The 18923-nt window shown below is 33.4% G+C and overlaps 2 protein-coding genes across 3 annotated transcripts; both read left to right on the forward strand.

Annotated features, from left to right (window-relative positions):
• Positions 1-1026: 1026 nt before the first annotated feature.
• Positions 1027-3782, forward strand: LOC133688592 (uncharacterized). 2 transcript variants are annotated; one of them, XR_009841179.1, is made up of 6 exons: positions 1027-1847; positions 1959-2016; positions 2097-2180; positions 2296-2431; positions 2802-3204; positions 3281-3782. XR_009841179.1 is itself a non-coding variant. In XM_062108126.1 (5 exons), the coding sequence occupies exons 1-5, from the start codon at positions 1184-1186 to the stop codon at positions 3090-3092; spliced, it is 1233 nt and encodes a 410-aa protein (XP_061964110.1). In that variant the 5' UTR covers positions 1028-1183; the 3' UTR covers positions 3093-3782. The 2 variants fall into 2 exon arrangements, 1 of the variants encoding a protein (XP_061964110.1); XM_062108126.1 differs by having other exon boundaries at positions 1028-1847; positions 2802-3782.
• An 8180-nt stretch (positions 3783-11962) lies between these two features.
• LOC133680160 (galactan beta-1,4-galactosyltransferase GALS3-like) lies at positions 11963-14825 on the forward strand. Its single transcript, XM_062102981.1, has 2 exons — positions 11963-13316; positions 14264-14825. The coding sequence occupies exons 1-2, from the start codon at positions 12115-12117 to the stop codon at positions 14607-14609; spliced, it is 1548 nt and encodes a 515-aa protein (XP_061958965.1). The 5' UTR covers positions 11963-12114; the 3' UTR covers positions 14610-14825.
• Positions 14826-18923: the final 4098 nt, after the last annotated feature.

Below are 18923 nucleotides of genomic sequence, written 5' to 3' on the forward strand. Positions count from 1 at the left end.
TTAAAAAAAATATCGAATTGATATAGATTCAAAAAAATTTTGCGAAGTAGCATGGTTTGACCATGTCATGCTTTAGAAGCGGGATACAGTCAAATTATGCGACATGGTAAAATTGTGCTATTTATGGCTCATTCAGTTGACCGGTTCTAAAAATAATAAAGAAAATCTTAAAACTGTCAAAACAGGAGGACTCGGCAAGATTTTTAATATATAAAGATCCAATAGTTCATGTAGCAAAGCAATTGTTACTATAGGGAAAATGGCCTTCAGAAATTCCTGTAAAAATTTGAATGCAATTCAACAGTCGAGTAAAAAAAAATTGAGTTGTTATGATCTGTTATTCTGGTCTAACGCGACCAGACCTTCTTTTGAGCCTAAACCTATCTCATTGATCTATAAATGCATTTGTTAGATCATCCACGTAATCAGTTTGGGGCAAATCCTCATTTAGTTATGGTATACTTACACCTGACTACTCAGAATCACGCATATCATATGAACAATAATTTTTTGATATTTTAATTGGAGTCTATTTTTTAGTTAATAAATTGAACAAAAATGTATATTTTAACTCATAAAACATATTTATAAAGAAAAAATTTCATAAAATTATGGTTTTTATATGAAATGGTTAACCGGTTAATATAACTGGATCCAAACGATCGACCGATTGAGGTAGAAGATTAGAGTTTGATCATGTCACACTTCTGAAACAAAATATGGTCAAATTATATTATTTCATTGAATCTTTTTGAACCTATATCAATTTGCTAATTCTTTTTAATTTACTATGATAATGTTTTTTTTTTTAAATCTCAATTTGAGGGTCCATGTGAAGGCTGGCATTGGCACTACCACCATCCCCACACTTTCATTTTTTCTTGAGAGAAATATTAACAACTCTAATCTAGACCGTGGAGTCATTGTCATCTTTGTGCTCGCATATTACCCCAAAAGCAATACCCCTCACAAAATGTATGGCAGACCCCAACCCACCCATGTTACCACTCCCTCTGCTCTGTCCCCACTTCCCAGTTTATAAACCCCACATCCTTCCCAAACCCTCCTTAAGTCCTTCGCCTTCGATCTCCATTGCCCATCTCTCATCTCACTCAATAATTTCTTGCACCCAAATCATTCACTCTCCTCTGTTTTTGCTGTCCATACAAAGCACATATTCACTATGTGTTCCTTTAAATTTAGGCTGCACCGAAGTGCTAATAATATTGCTACTCCTATTGCTAAGATTAATGGCCGCCCGGTCCTTCAGCCAAAATCCAATCAAGTTCCTAGCTTGGAAAGACGCAATTCACTTAAAAAGAACTCACCTGCAAAGTCTCCTACTCAGGAACCAACTGCAGTACCACCTATACCATTAATGCAACCAGCTGGTAATGCCGCAGGTACTAAAACTAAGCAGCCTTCAGGACTGTCCCCCCCTATCTCTCCCAAATTAAAATCACCTGTGCCTCCAGCAGTTAAGAGAGGAAATGATCCTGACGGGTTAAATACTAGTGCTGAAAAGGTTTGGACACCACGTAGCACAACAAAAGTGACAGCTAGTTTGGTAAAGAAGTCGAGGAAATCTAGCACTGTAGGAGGTCCACATTCTGTTGACCCTTTTGCTATGAAACACTCCTCTTTGTTAGTTGAGTCTCCAGGCAGCATAGCGGCTGCTAGGAGGGAACATGTTGCTGTTATGCAAGAACAAAGAAAAATGCGAATTGCTCATTATGGGAGAACAAAGTCTGCTAAGTATCAAGGGAAAGTTGTTCCTGCTGATTCTCCGGCTACAAATACCATCTCTCGAGAGGAAAAGAGATGTAGTTTTATCACTCCTAATTCAGGTATCAAACGAATCACTGACATTCCATTTGATTGAGTTAACCTTTCTATGCAATTAAAGGGTACAAAAAAAAAGTAACTAAAGTGTTCAGTCTATACTTATGTTTCACCAGATCCTATCTATGTTGCTTACCATGATGAAGAATGGGGCGTTCCTGTCCATGATGATAAGTAAGTTCTCTTCACTCATACACAATGTATATGATGGCACTCATGAATCATGAAACTAAAGGAGTGATCTTTTTATGCAGGATGCTGTTTGAATTGCTAGTACTGACTGGTGCACAAGTTGGATCAGATTGGACTTCAGTCTTGAAGAAAAGAGAGGCATTCAGGTGTGTGCTTTCAACGAGGGAAAAAAATAGAATTGGTTGCGTTGAGTTAATTGACAGAGAAATAGTGATTAAATGGTTTTTTTTCTTTCTTTTTGGACATTGATGTCTACTGCAGGGAGGCCTTTTCAGGGTTTGATGCAGAAGTTGTTGCCAAATTCACTGAAAAGAAAATAGCATCAATCAGTGCTGAGTATGGCATAGACACAAGCCAAGTTCGAGGAGTTGTAGACAACTCTAATAAGATTCTGGAGGTGATGCAACATAGCTTTCGTCACTTGTTCATTATTTCTTAACAATCATTTCAGCCTCTGAACTTTTTACTATACTGATGGAATCAAACATCTTACTTCACCAATGACATTCTCATTCGATAAGAAATATGCATAATTAAGGTTCTTCTAGAAAAGATCTTAGGTTGGGATTGATTTAATAGTTAAGTAACAGTCTTAAGAATCATTTAAAAACTGAACAGGTGGACATAATAACACTAACTACAGTTTGCCTTTGCGTTTGAAACTATGTATGGATGTATAAATACTTGCTTTGTTACAAAGTCAATGGACATGATTGAGAGACTTTACTGTTTAAATTATCCTGATTAATTTTAATTTAATTTTACAGGTTAAAAGGGAATTTGGGTCATTTGACAAGTACTTGTGGGGATATGTTAATCACAAACCTATCTTCACCCAATACAAATCATGCCAAAAGATCCCTGTGAAGACCTCAAAATCAGAAACCATAAGCAAAGACATGGTGAAGAGAGGGTTTAGATTTGTTGGTCCAACTGTCATCCATTCATTCATGCAAGCAGGCGGACTCCGTAATGACCACTTGATCACCTGTCCAAGGCACCTTCAATACACAGCCTTGGCATCGCAACATCCTAGCACTCTAGCCCCACCTTCGTAGATGAAGTTGATTTACAAGTGGCAGCATAGAAGGGGGAGAGAGAAAAACAGAGAGAAGGGAGATGATCAACATATTACATGGCATATAGTGTGACCATAAAGAAACAAATATAGTTAAGTGGCTTGATTACCTAACTACAGATATAAATTAATGCTGCTTTTTAATGTCAAATATTTCTGTGTAGACAGGCTTTTTTGGGAGTTTTCAGTGATGGGGCTAAGATAGAATGGGATGATGAAATGAAAAATTAAAGGAGTCTTGGGAGTGGGGGCATATGGGCACAGACAGCATGTGCGGGTGGGCAGGCAATGGCATATGTATGGTTTCAACTCCCAATTGCTTTTAATTTAGTGACCACCACACCCTCCTCAATTCTGTATTCTTCCTTTAAGCTGGCCCTCGGAGGATAATCTCCTAAATATTCTTTTCTTTTCTCCCTTCGTGGATTGGATAAGAATTGTTGTATCTTCAGCTTTCTTGAGGATAAAGACTATATTCTCTGGAGACAGAAACGAGAATTTGATCCTTCCAAGACAAGTATATAGTGACTTGTTGCCATTGCACCTCATCTCCTAAACAAAGTAGCCCAGATACATTTGTAATGGTCATTTTTTTCAATACTAACTTGTGAGGGATACCAAGTTCTTGTAATATTATGAATTAATGTACAGTTTGAGTGCTTTTTTGCTAGCTGAAACCCGACGACTTTTGCCTGCGCAAAATGTGTTAAAATTAATATCATGGGTCTCCATAAGCAGCTCGTTTGGACCCCTTGTTTTCCAAAACTCAGCCTCCTAAGTTAAGCATATCCTCTTCCTCCTCCACGTTCTCTCAGCTTCATAGCTGCGTACCATTCTTTCCTATACTTTTGTGCAGCAATCACTGCAGAGATACATGTATGATGATTGATGGCTGTAAAGTTGTGGCTTTAACCTCCTGTAAAGTGGGCATATATCGGAGGGGAATCCAAGGCACTACTAGCTCGGGTTGAGGGGCCTCTAGCTAGCTGTACGCTGACCCTCCCCCAAGAAAATATGCATTGTTGTGCCTGCAACTACTGTATAGGATTCCCCTTCATTTATCTTCATCTTCCCCTCTTGATTTTTGGTGGAATCAAAGCATGAGAGTGTGGATGCACGTGTTCATTTAAGGGACATCAATATGATTAGCTTAAGTAAATTTCGTTTCCCACAAGGGACCATGAGTTTTAAGCAAACATGCTGTTTGATTTAAATCCATTTTACCTGACTGTAGCCATGAATGCTTCACAAGAACATCTGAACAAAGGCATGAGTGCTCGTTAAAACCTTCTTGTATATCATCATTCGACTTCAAATTAAACCACCCAGTTTAGTCCAATGGTCGTCTCTGGAAAGATTGTTTCTTGGAACATAGGCTCGTGCAAGTAAGGGCTTGGTGCTTTTTCGAGTCTCTAGAGATGAGGGCAAGTGACCCCAACGAACTGGCCTGCTGCTATGCTTCGTAGCCTTGGGTCCTAGACATTGTTTCGTGTCCGAACTGAATTTCTGACAACGACAGAAATTCCGAACAAAAGCCTTCAGTTACAACTAGACTACACTGTCATGATCCAATGTAATCAGGCCTGCATATTTATATTTCATGGATTGCAACTTTACGGGCCATCTCAATTTCCACTCACAGTTACCCACCATGCCACCACAGCATCCATGACAAAAAGTTGCACACAACATGCTTGATATATATATATATAGATATGCGCGCTTTGAGTGTGAAATCGAAAAAGGTCCGCTCGATGGTTGAGATGGAGATCTCTCCTTGACCATCATGTTATGAACTAAGTCTATAGAACGAAAATTTAAGAAAAAATATATATTTTTAATTCTAATAGAGATAATCCATCTTTGATCATGTAAAAAAAAAAAAAACAGATTTAGAAACTGTTTGAGAACGTAGTGTAAATCATATTTCTAAAAAATTCAATTTTTTTTGTTAAGATTTAATATAGTTTATATATTTTGGATCGTTTTGATATGATGATATCAAAAATAATTTTTAAAAAATAAAAAATATTATTGGTATGTATTTCGATATAAAAAATTATTTAAAAAATAACTATTACCACACTACCAAACATGCTCTATAAGTGTTGATAACAGAAGATGGCAATTGAATCAGAACATTCTTTTTATCATGTAATAAAAAATCTAAAAGCAAAATCATAAAAAAAAATTTAAGAAATATAAATAAGAGAGAGAGAGAGCATTAACATGATGGAACCTAGCCAAATTATCGGATAAAATCACCATCAAATAAATGTTCTCGTCATTCATAAAAAGCTTGTAGACAACTAATTTAGACGGTTTTATCATCGAATTTGGGTGTTGATTATTTAAAAGCAATTTGTAATATTAATTTTGTGTTTATAATGCGATGAAAATGACCCGTTGTCCGCTAATTTCTTACACCCTAGCTATCTAGGCTTTGATTCCAAGCCTGCTAGTGATGTGGGATTAGTTTAAAGCCTATTCTTTTTAACATACTCATTTATAAATATACAAGGTCCGGCCCCCACTTCATTGCGGGCCATGTCAAAATCCAACCACTGCATTAAAAAAGTCTTTATGCATGCAATAAAATATTTGAAATGAGAGTAAAAATCTTGATAAATGTATAAGATAAAATTAAATGATCATCATATATGTTAATAAATTTAAAATAAAATTATTAGTGTGCTTCTTCAACCTAGTGGATTATGAACAAGCTAATTATCTTATTCAAATGGTGATATAGTTTTTTTAAAAACAATTATTATTGCTATTGATGACAAAGGATTAAATTGCAAAAAAAAAATCAAAAGAGTGAAATGAAAAGGTAGTGAGTGACACATTAAGTTGACCCATCTTAACCCGCAAAATAGATGACTCGGGTAATGGACACAGTAACAATAAGTTAACCTAATTAGACAATTTGCCTCTTTGTTTTTCCTTCTTTTATTCTCTTACCAACTAGGCCTTGTGTGGGTTTCAACTAACCTTGGGTTTGATTAAATAATGAAGATGGAATTTAAGAAATAAATAAATATTGAAGGGTATAAAATTAAAAAATATAAGTTTAAAAAAAGAGGAAAAAAAATAGCAAGCTCATGTGAATTTCTCGTGCTATGTCGTGGACCAATAATGTTTTGAAACAAGCAAGAAGAACTTGATACCTAAATCATTAAGTTGACTATATGTATCAAATAAGGATAAAATTGAAAAAATTTAATTATCACGAGTTATTACAAATAAAAGAAATACCAACCAAAAGATCAAGAACTTAAAAAAAAAGTAAAAGAAATTAAATGAGGATGAAATTGAAAACAAATTTTAATTTTCATAAGTTATATGAAATAAAAACAAATATCGACCAAAAGATCAGGGATAAAATAAAAAATAAAGAGAAATTAAGGGGTTGATTTTAAAAATTACAGGGTAAGGAGCAAGAATCTCCTGAGAGAGGGAAAAGGAAGGGGGAAAAAGCCATCAAAGTCAATTCAGATCTCTATTTTCTACACGTGTTGCTTATACTTGGAGGAGACATCAAGACAAATCTAAAGACACTCCAAAATGGTAATTTTGTTCGTCGAAATCAGCCGCTTATGACATCCAAAAACAGTGGAGCACTTGATATATTAACGTGTTCTTAGCACGCTCTAATTTTTTTTAAAAATCCCTTTAATTTGTTAAAAAACAAAACTAACAATCACTTTATCCAATAACAAAAAAGAAATTGATAACACAATAACCAAAACATTCCCAGATCCAAGGTACAAAAAATTAAAATCCAAGGACAATAAAATATTTTTTCCATGCAAATAAAAAAGGTAAGATGAAAACACTCCTTCTAACCAAGCGAAAGTATTTTTGTATATAAGGTTAAATTGGTTATTTTACTATGTATTTTACAAGTAAAAATACAAATCTACCCCTTAACAACACCAAATAATATAATAACCTTAAAAGTATTTATAATAATCTACCGTGCAGATTTAAAGTAAATACCTGTCATACCCTTAATCAATTTAAAAATATTAAAATACTCCTTTTAAAAAACAATCATGCTCTCAACCCCCGCGTAAAAAAGGTTCTTATTTTTTTCCAAGGTAAAGTGATGGGGAACAGTGAATTCACCATCCATTTTAGTTTTTTTTTAATATAATATATAATATAACCGGAGGGATTTACATTGATGTGGAAATATATAGAAACTCTCAACCTCGCTTTGGATATTCTCCGAGGTGCACTGCTCGTCTTTTAATTAAGCAACCCCGATGCCAAGACACCCCAGCATTATTTAAATAATTTAACGGTGTTATTAATAATAGCAAACTTTAATGATAAGGTAGCTAGCTAGCTAGGTCGTGTTAATATCCCAGGTTAACGGTGTTGTCGGCCACACCTGAGTTATTTAATTACCGCGTTTCGTGTTTTAATGTTTTATGATTTTTTATTTAAATTATTTTATTTATATTTTTAGATTATTTTGATATTCTAATATTAAAAATAATTTTTAAAAAAATTAAAAAATATTATTTTAATTCATTTTAGAATTAAAAATATTTTAAAAATAATAATTATTATATTTTTAAACATCCTGTTAATCATGTAGGTTAATCATTTAGGATAGCGTTTGCAATCTGAGAATTTGACACCTGTCCAAATCGCATGATTAAAACCAAACACCATTTTCAAAACTACAAAAGTAGTAACAGGTAGAAGAAAATTATACCAATTAAATAACCTCAAGAAATAGATTTAAAAATACCATAAATTATAGTTTTTTAATAAGAAAAAATAAAGAAAGAATTTGTAATAAAATCTATGTAAAATTGTAACGTGTTCCAATTAAACAAATATTTTTAAAATTATAATTAAATTAAAACGCGTTTTTTAATCACACATCATTAAACCACCGGATACACTCTTAATGGGAAATGGGTTTAGGATAGTGTTTGACATCTTGAAAATCTCACAGCCGATTTGAATCCCATGATCAAGAACAAACCATTCTCAAAATAACAACGACAATTATTAGAAGAAAAAATATACCATTCTTTTTCTTCCTTTTTTTGTGCCATCCAAGCGAAACTTCTCAGTTCTCACCGCACCGCAGGTTTGAAACTTGAAGGCCCAGGGATCTCGCATTACGCGTTCTAGTTATTACACATCACAATCAATTTTCTACATTATATTGATCACATTCACAAGAAATCCCACGACCAAGAGAATCTCAAAGAGTAAACTAGAAATAATGAAAACGCCGCCTCCTTCTGGGAAATACAAGCAGCAGTTGAAAACGCAAGCAACACCAGATGGTCCTCAATCAAGCAGCGGCAGCATTTGACGAAGGCGTCAACCCACAGAGAAAATATCAAGTAATGCCGGCAAAGGGTCCCTCCCTTCGCATTCTCTCTCTCTCTCTCTCTCTCTCTTTTTCGTTCTTGGGAAAAGGTCCCTTCCTTTCTGATTGTCTAATATATTTTTGTCACAATTAAATCTTAAATTTTAATATTTTTTATTTATCTTAATGCTATTACTGATGATAAGGTAAACCGTCTATATCTCAGCCGGTGTGCTGATGATAAGTTTTTTTTTTTTTTTATTTTCTTAATATTCAAATTCCAAATAATACTAAGAGTGATCCAAGAAAAATAATTGATTTTGACCTCGGAAAAACTAATAAAATGTGACTACCGTGAAATCTTTGTTAAAAAGAGAGAGGAGGTAAATGGAGAATCACCTTGGAAAACAATACCAACACGTGTACGACCCTGCTCGCACAATAAAAATAAATAAAAACTTATTCCGGAAAAGTAAATAGAAATGATATACGTGTCAACCAGTCTCAAGGATATCACTTTATTGATTGAAGTGAAGTGGGTCCAACTCAACGAATACAGGACACGTGTCCAGAACTTTCGCGCCCCTTCTGTGCAATCCTTCATAAATTAGTTGTTAAAAGATATTCCCGCAAATACAGGAATTATAAGAGGGTCCTGTATCCTCCCGACTAGTCGTCAGCTCTGTGAACTGGATCACTGTTTGAGCGTGAGAGGCTGAGAGCTGTATCGGTCCACGTGGAAAAATGAGTTATGATGAATCTTGTGGTCCCTGTCTAAGGCTGTGGCCTTCGTTTCGGAGGACAAGCCCATGAGGAAGGACAGGCGTCGTTGACGGAGCAGAGCACCGATTCAGATAATCCTCCATCTGTCTATGTTTCTTCCCTTATACTTTTGTTTGCTTTATTATGTTAATTATTCTGATTCTTATTTGACTCCTCCATGGTCTGGGTTGTAGCTTTTCTTCTTTTGTTTCTCTTTTTAGAAGCAATTTAGTATTATTAGAACAATTATTTTTTAAATTTATTTTTAATATCAATACATTAAAAAAACTTGATTTGAAGTAATGAAAAAAATAAAAAAAATTAAATATTTTTAAAAATATTTTTGAAACACAAAAATAAAGAGCTTGTTATTATCTCTTTAGTTTGTGATGTAAGGTGATTTTTAAAATAATTTTTATTTTTAAAATATATTAAAATAATATTTTTAATAAAAAGATAGAAATCATCGAATTCTAATAAAAAACTTATTGTCTAAATTTACAACTTTAAAAAAATATAATATAGTTTTCTCTAATTAATTTTAACAGATTTCTTTTGAATTGTTAGATAATAGCTCTGAATTATAAAAAAAAACTGATATTTAGTTATAAAATACGAGAGAAGATATATTGCAGATATCTATCATAATTTCGTTTTCTATAGTATAAAGGAAACTTTTATTAGAAATTTCACTCTTAATTTTGTTTTGTGTGCATTACTTCTTTTGTGTTCCAAACCTTTAGTTTTTGTTTGGGAACAATGATTATGCAATAATCTGATTTTTACAAATAAATCAACGATGCTTTCAAAAAAAGAGGCAGGAGGGAGGGAAAATGGCTGCAACCGGCGTGGACAATAAATTGACCTGGGAAGTGTTTTTTATGTGGAATCCAAAAGCATCTGAAATGTGATTTCCAAAAATAAAAGAGGAGGAGAGAGAGGGGATGAAACGGCGAACAATCTTAGCGTTTTACGATAAACAAATAAAGGGCTATATTTCTTAAGAAACAAAAAATAATGCCAGGGATATTACTAGTTTTGACAGCTGTATTTCTTTAGTAAAACTAGAAGGAGAATCATTCTTCTTAGTCTAAATCCATCCATTTGCACCAATGGATGAAACTTCGTATCTCACTGGGAAATATCTATCTGTCCTCGAAACACGAGAAAATAATTTGGAGAAATCAGAGACTGGGAATTAATTTTGAAAAACCAAGAGAAAAGAGAAGCTTATTAAAAGCAGACGAGGTTGTGTTTGTTTTTTAAAAACTAATTTTTAAAGAAAGTATATTTTAAATTTTTAAATTTTTATTTGTTATTAGAAATGAAAAATACTTTTCTGTTAGCAAAAAATTTAGCTTGGTTTTCAGAAAAGTGTTTTCCTTTTATTTTGGATGGAAAACACTTTCTGTAAGTTGTGAAAAATTTAGAAATATCATATTATTTGTTGATTATATCAAATTTGATCCTCAAACTTTTGATTGCCGTATATATTTTGTTTTGAATATTTATTTTTCAATTTCATCCCTTATAATTTAATTTTTTTATTAATTTTGATCTTTATTTTTATAATTGTTATTTGTTTTTCCCTTATCATTATTCAATTGAGATATTTTATCTATCAAATTTCATCACCATTCTTTTGATTGTTATTTATTTTATTTGAAATAGTTTATGAAATGTTAATTATTATTATTTTAATTTCTTCATCTTTCAATTTTTTTATTTTTTAGATTTGATTTCTATTATGTTGATTATTATTTATTTTATTTCAGATAATTTATGAAATTATATATTTTTTTCAATTTTATTTTCATTCAAGTTTTTAATTTTGTAATATTTGTTTCTCATTATTTTAATAAACTTGAAAAAAAATAAATATTAATAAATTATTTTCCACAACATAACCAAACACGGAAAATATTTTTCAATTTATTTTTCATTACACTACTAAATATCAGAAAATAATTTATTTTCTTAAAATTTATTTTTTTTTAAGAAAAAACAAGCCTAGACATATAGAAAAAAACCAAAAAAAGGGAAACATGAAGGACCCACAGGGAAGAAAACTTGAAAACTCAAAAGAATGAAAACAAAAATAGTAGCTGTAAGATAAAAAAGGAACGGAACTCAAAGCTCTACAGACACAAATTTCTACGCGTTGGATTGGCATGATGAAGATTTCTTTAAAAAATTAGCCTTGCTGCTGCTGTGTATTTACATAGATATTATTCACTCTGTTTTGTAATGATGCTGTAAAGTTGCTTTGATTGCTTTCTATTCTGTTAAATCTAATAATACTCTTGAATTAACATAAAGCTTTCCTCTCCGAACATTTACTTTTTAAATATTTTTTAATGGCAATAACTTTGAAATAATATTTTTATGAGTTCCTAGAGATTTATTTTTAATATCGGTAATCAAATGATCCAAAAATAAAATAAAATAAGAATTTAATTTGTTAAAAGATACAAAAAAGACAAACAGACAAAATTGCCCTTCACAATGTCGTTGCCGAATCACTGCGGAGAAGTTCAAGCTCAGACAATCGAGAAATCCACACTAATTTGAAAAATAGATGATTTAATTACCTAAAAAGGATATATTACTAATATACACTCTACCAAACCATTTCTAAAAATGGAGAGCCAAGCAATTTACAACCCGCTCTGGCACTCTGATTTGCTTTTCACACTCTCATTTACAGCCCCAAAAAAACTTAGAAAGTGATGTATAAAAACGGACGCAAACAGGCACGTCCTGTACACACCCTCTATTAAAGATACAAGCAAGAAATACAGAGAGAGAGAGAGAGAGAGAGACCTTCTTCCTCTGCCTCTTCATCTTCCCCCTCTCTCTCTGAGAAAGAATATACAGAGGCTTCCGAAATCCATCCGATATGGGTAAAGAGAGATCAGAGAAAGAGAGAGGTGGAGGAGAGCATAGCAAGAGGAATTTGTTTGTGTCTTGTGTTGTAATGAACTCATGTGCTGCCGAGCTTAAACTTCTTTTAACAGCTCTTTTAGTTATTTGCAGTGTTGCTACTCTTTTCCAGATTCTCCCTTCACGTTTTACTATCTCTGCTTCCGATCTCCGTTTTTGCATCTCTAGGATTTCCACCTCCAACACCTCCTTCGCTTCCCTCAACGGTACCCCAACCAGTACCCCAACCATGCCTCCAAGCCCATCCCCGCCCTCCATTCGAAAAGATCAAGTGGCTGACAATGGTGTTATCAAGCGAGCCTTTAACCCTTATGGTTCAGCTGCTTATAATTTCATAACCATGGGTGCTTACAGAGGTGGACTCAACACCTTTGCTATCATCGGCCTTGCTTCAAAACCTCTCCATGTTTACTCAAAACCCACTTACCAATGTGAGTGGGTCCCCCAATCGTCCTCTGCATCCAACTCTACTTTCTCCACTGTTTCTTACAAGATGCTCCCTGATTGGGGTTATGGTCATGTCTACACTGTTGTTGTAGTGAACTGTACCTTTTCAGAGGCTGTTAATAGTGAAAATTCAGGTGGGAAGTTGTTCCTGGAAGCCTCAACATCAGGCGGTGGTGATAGAGATTTTAACATTACTGATAGATTTGAGGTTTTAAATGAATCTCCAGGAGATATAAACACGACCCTTTTTAGTTCAAAGCCTAAATATGATTATTTGTATTGTGGGTCATCTTTATATGGTGGGCTGAGTCCACAAAGAGTGAGGGAATGGATTGCTTATCATGTGAGATTATTTGGGAAAAGATCTCATTTTGTTATACATGATGCTGGTGGGGTTCATGAGGAGGTTTTAGAGGTTTTGAAGCCATGGATGGAATTGGGGTATGTTACATTGCAAGATATAAAAGAACAAGAGAGGTTTGATGGGTATTACCATAATCAGTTTATGGTTGTCAATGATTGTTTGCATAGGTATAAGTTTATGACTAAGTGGATGTTCTTTTTTGATGTTGATGAGTATATTCATGTGCCACAAAAGAATACTATCAAGTCTGTCTTGGATTCGCTCTCAGATTATACTCAGTTCACTATTGAGCAAATGCCTATGAATAACAAGCTCTGCCTCTCTGCTGATTATGGTAGATATTACAGGTATAATTATGCTTACTCTCTTTTTTTCTCTTTTTATAATTTCTCTCTTATTTTAACTTTGTTTTATCTTTCCTAGCATGATTGATTTTCTCTGTTCCGGTATTTGTGCTATATTGGAATTCTTTTTTTTTTTTGTCTGTGAAAATGGATGTGTCGGTTCGCATAGTGGTCCTGCTGCCACAATAATTGAATTTTGCTTGGTAAAGTTTTCACACGGAGAAAATTGGCTTCTAGGCCTAACGAGATGGGTATAGAATATAGATTGTGGGTTGATTGAGTCTTTGGGATATTGGCAAAATTGGAGCAGCAGTCGGTTTTTGTAGTTTTGTATGATGCTTTGCAAATTTGGGATGCTGGATTGGAACATTTTAGGACTAATGTCGAACAATTAAACAAAAGATTGAGTAAAGTGTTTGGAATTATTCACCTGGTGACCATACCTTGATTTTTCTCTCGTCTCTTTATCAGGGCAGGTGGAAGTGGGGTGGGTTTGAGTTTTGTAATTTGTTCTAAAGTGATTGTCTCTTAGTAATAACTAATAGCTATGATTAGGAGCCTTGTCAATTCTTTTTTATTATCAATGCTGTGTTCTTTTTATTCTTGAAGAATCAAAAGCAAGGTTCAATTGCGGAAGTTCGCTTCTTAAAGATAGGAAAACCACAAAGATCAAAATAGAGTTCATTTTGGTAATGAAAAATGGATTATTGTGGCGAAATGAACTTGGAAAATCAATTAGATAGTCGTGAATGATCAATTATGCTGATGTTTTTCTATCAAAAGTAAATTGATGGCTATATAAAATAGTGAGATTGCACTGATGTTGATGTGGATGTGAAATTGAAAATTTTAATATCGAGACTGTTTTCTATATAAAATAAGTGCACGTTGCATTGACTTGCATCTTGTTCCGTTCATAACATGCCTTGTGATTGTGCTTGGATTCACAGAAAGTGGGGGTTTGAGAAACTTGTATACAAAGATGTGAAGAAAGGCATAAGGAGAGACCGAAAATACGCAATCCAACCACGCAATGTCTTTGCAACCGGAGTGCACATGTCCCAGAACGTCGCCGGGAAAACAACACACAAAACTGAGGGCATGATCAGATATTTCCATTATCATGGAACCGTAGCACAGAGGCGTGAGCCGTGCCGGAACCTGCTCAATGTCACGGAAATCAACTTTGAAAACAATCCTTATGTTCTTGACACAACAATGCGAGATCTTGCTTGGTCTGTGAAGAAATTTGAGAACCAAATGATTGGACCCAAGCTAAAAAATACTCGGCAATGACTGGATGCTAGATTATCTTTCCATACTATGTAGTTGCTTGGTAGTAACTTGTTATCCTTTCTTTTTATTACTATTTTACTGAAGGTTGGGTAGATCAGAAATATTCATTGGGGGGGTGTTCTTTTTTGTATCATATTGTTTTCTTTCTCCTTTTCTTTTATGAGTATAGATACAGGTGGTGTATGAAATAATATGGGAGGTGCTTCATTCTTTAAATTCTTCTATATATATATATATATAAATGTATGTATGTATTTATATAAACTTGCGTGCCAAGTTATTTTTCACATAAATTATGGGTGATTTGTTGTCGGTATGATGTCCCACCGGCCACCTTTGGGAGGTAAAGCAATGCCAGCCTCCTCCTCGCCTTTTGGTTGATCCCTCGTCGATGCCATATGCTTTCGTTGTGTTTGTGATTGAAAGACCAAAGTGAACATGTGGTATGGTTTCCGAGGAAAGCCACAGGCTGATTTTCTCTTTTCCCTTTATAATCTTTTTGACAAGTCGAAATGGACATGTGGGTGACAGTATAGCGGTCCCTTTCAAATGTCTCCTCTCTCAACTAATCGATGAAAAAAAAACCATTATTCATCATATTATAAAAGTATTTAGTTTGACTCCTCCTTTCTTCTAATACTGTTTTATTTTAGATATACGAATCTAAATTACTGACTCGAAATATTCTAATTTTTTTTTAAAAAAAAAGTAGCAACTTGGGCTATTAAAGAATATATAAAGATTAATTTTTTTAAATATAAAAGTATTTAGTTTGACTCTTTTTATCTATTAATATTCCTAAACATTAATTTTTATTTTACAAATCTTATTTAATATATAAAGATTTAAATCGAATATATACAAGTTGAATTCTAAAATATCCTATAGATAAAGAAACAGAAAGCAGCAACATGGGTATTTTTTTTATTAACATGGATGTTTGGGTGAGTTTATGCACGTATTAATTAAATAATAATAATAATAATAATTGTTATTTATTATTTAATTTTGATTAAACAACTAGGTTACATATATTTGAGATTCAAAATAAAGATCCCATGATTATTTTATCCTATCTGTATTCTTAGCAAGTATTTCATGAGAAAAAGAAATATGAAATAGTAATAAATTTGGTTCGGTTGGTGGGTCCCATCACTTCACGTGTTTGTGAATGACGTCCATAATTCACACACAAAATAATTAAGGTGATGGAGGGAATGGAATAATATTGCGAGACAACGGCTGTATTTATGGCCATACCTTGAAAGGGAGGGTAATGGAACCATGCACCAACTGTAATATTCTCCAGCATGCAATTGCTGCTCTATCCATGCTTTCATTTACGAACACTGCCAGCTAGTTCAACACAAGCCCATTTCTCCAGCTATTTTTGAGAGAGACTTCGATCGTGTCCTGTAGCTTTTTCACTCGTCATGACCTTTAATTATTAATTTGGTTGCATCTCTAGTTAATTATATCATCGATCTCTAAATGATTGATCAGACTAATTTCCCACCCCTTTTTTCTCTCATTTTTTGCTTCAAGAAATATATCACACAGTCATCCTCTTCCAAGCACCAAGTTAATACAGGAATTCACTCTGCTAAGCCATAAGAGTCCGATGTTACTAGCTAGCCAGTGAGATGGTCTTGGACGCATAGACCCGTAAGCCCTGTACGTGGAAGATTCCATAAACGAAAATTATGATACTGGGAATGAAAGCGACATGGCGTGGAACCTGTGGAAGAGGCCACTCACCGTCCAGGACGTCGTTAACGTTGCATGATCACATGAGGGCGCCTGAGCTGGGTCAATATCTCATCGATCCTTCATTAACTATCATGCCAATGGTTCTGGCTTCACTTACCAAAGGAAGGATTTCAAAGTCAAGAAAGATTGTTGAATCTCCATTGCTTGAAGGATTATGGTCAGCGTTGCGAGACAACTCAACGCGGTTCCATCATGATCAGTAGTTGAAAAATATATATTTCTTTTGTTGCTTTGTTCCTTGCTTCGGTTAGAGAAGAACCTCCCCGTCTAATTAATTACGAAAATATGGCAAAGCTATACCTATATATCTTTGTTTATTTATCTATTAATCTAGCTAGCTAGCTATCCATTTATCTCCTAAGTTATATTTTTATAGGGAAAGACGGAAAGGTCGAAGAGGTTCTTCTTGGTGAACAGCACCTCCAAAAAGCATTCCCACAGTACTGTTCATAGCTTTGTTTTTCCTTTATATAGATTATTTCTTGTACATAAAAATAGATGGCCACCATTAAATATATGGTATAGTGTGGGACAACGCACATGAGAGCATGTGGAGCAGGAATTTGGACCATTTATGCTTGCGTTGAGTCTGTTTGGGGTAGGTTACAGCACAGGAAGGGAGGAAGAAGGAAAAGGAATTCTTTAAGGTATCGGTTTTGTTTTTTATTTGAAAATATATATAAAAAATTATTTTTATTAATTTTTAAAAATTATTTTTACTATAATAAGATGAGTCACGGAGTACTGAACCAACCCATAATTGCAATAATGAGAATTAAAAGCTTCCATCGATCCTCCTCAATCACATCATTTTGTGGGTCTAAGTATGTGTTCTGTTCGGTGGAGCACTTATTACTAATCTAATTTCAACGACGATGAACAGTGGCTATAAATTTCTGCTAATTGCTCCATGTGGTTCGAACTACAAATCATGTCTATTTGAGATTTACAGTTTCCACCGCTAATCTTATCAATCCCTTGTCGAATTTATTTATTACAAATTTAATACGATGAATTAATCGAGCAGATAAGATGTAATTTCATAGGGGTACGGTGTCGGTGTGGACCTGTAGAGGTGTGTGACAGAAAAGTAAAAGATACCTAGGGAACTATTTCATTACATATATACTTGTGGATTTTCAGTTCTTATTTGTTGGTTGATTAATTTGGTGAATATAGACAAATACCTAACAAATAATTAGGAACTTAGAAGCAAACCCCCGAAGACTTTTCCCTGATTACTCGGTGATTGAACAGGTTTGTTTTGTTTATTTATTTATTTATTTATTGGCATGTGATTTGTAATTTGATTTTTTTTTTTAAAAAAAAAAGAAGAAGCCTAGCTAACTTCATGATGTCGGCTAATATATATATATATATATATATATTCGGGGGTTTGCTTTTAAGTTCCTCATTATTTATTTATTTATTATTCGGGGGTTTGCTTTTAAGTTCCTCATTATTTATTTATTATTTTGGCATGTGATTTGTAATTTGACATCATCAAGTCAGCTAGGTTTCTCTTTTTTTAAAAAAAAGAAATTCAAATTACAAATCACATGCCAAAATAATAAATAAATAAATAATTAGGAACTCAAAAGCAAACCCCCGAAGACTTATATATATATATATATATATATATATATATATATATATATATAAAACCCAAGTCTCTCATTCTTTCACGGTAAACAGTTAATGGAAGAGCAATGTTTCATTCAAACAGTGCTTCTTCTTTTTTTAATTTTTGATCCTTCATTTTTTTATCACATTCTTAAAAATTATTTTGATTTCTTAAAAATTATTTTGATTTGAGATTGATTTTAATGTTTTATTTCTCATAAGAATTTTAAGGCATCGATGAAATGTTTCATTACTCATTTAAATCTGAAATTAATAAAGAAAAATTCAATTTTAATGATTTAAAATAGAGAAATCATCGTTAAAATCTTATAATTTGATTGAAATTACACTGAATTACTGAATTTTAAAAAATTATAGTTTATTTCTTGAAGTTTATATGTATATAAACGCTTAACATTCTGATAAAAAAAATCAATAAAAAACATTTGATTATTTACAGAATTTTTATTATATTATATTTAATAATAAAAATACTTTTATACTAAATATTATATTTTTGCTATCAAATTAAAAAACCTAGCCACTACCTTCATTTTTTTTCTTGTCTCTGAGATCCAGACACCCATCTCATCGACCTGCAAAAAAAAAACACCACCGACTAACCAGAAGCATACCCATACCCTTAATAAAATCTTTGTGTCGAAGTCGGATAACCACCAAGTGAGAGTAATCTCCCCGAGCAACCTCATCCATCTGATTATTTCAACATTTACACACTTTAATGCTGGGCTGCTCAGTTCAACAGGCAGTGCCTGTGTATTCGATATTGCAATCTCAAGATTAACAAATCCCGAGGTCTCGATCTCTGGGCGAGCAGTGAGTAAAAGATTGAGATCCAATGCTGGGAATACTGACATAACTCAAAGAAAGAGATTTTAAACAAGGGAATCTCTAAAAATT

This window comes from Populus nigra, chromosome 1, assembly GCF_951802175.1.
Source record: "Populus nigra chromosome 1, ddPopNigr1.1, whole genome shotgun sequence".
Classification (NCBI taxonomy): domain Eukaryota; kingdom Viridiplantae; phylum Streptophyta; class Magnoliopsida; order Malpighiales; family Salicaceae; genus Populus; species Populus nigra.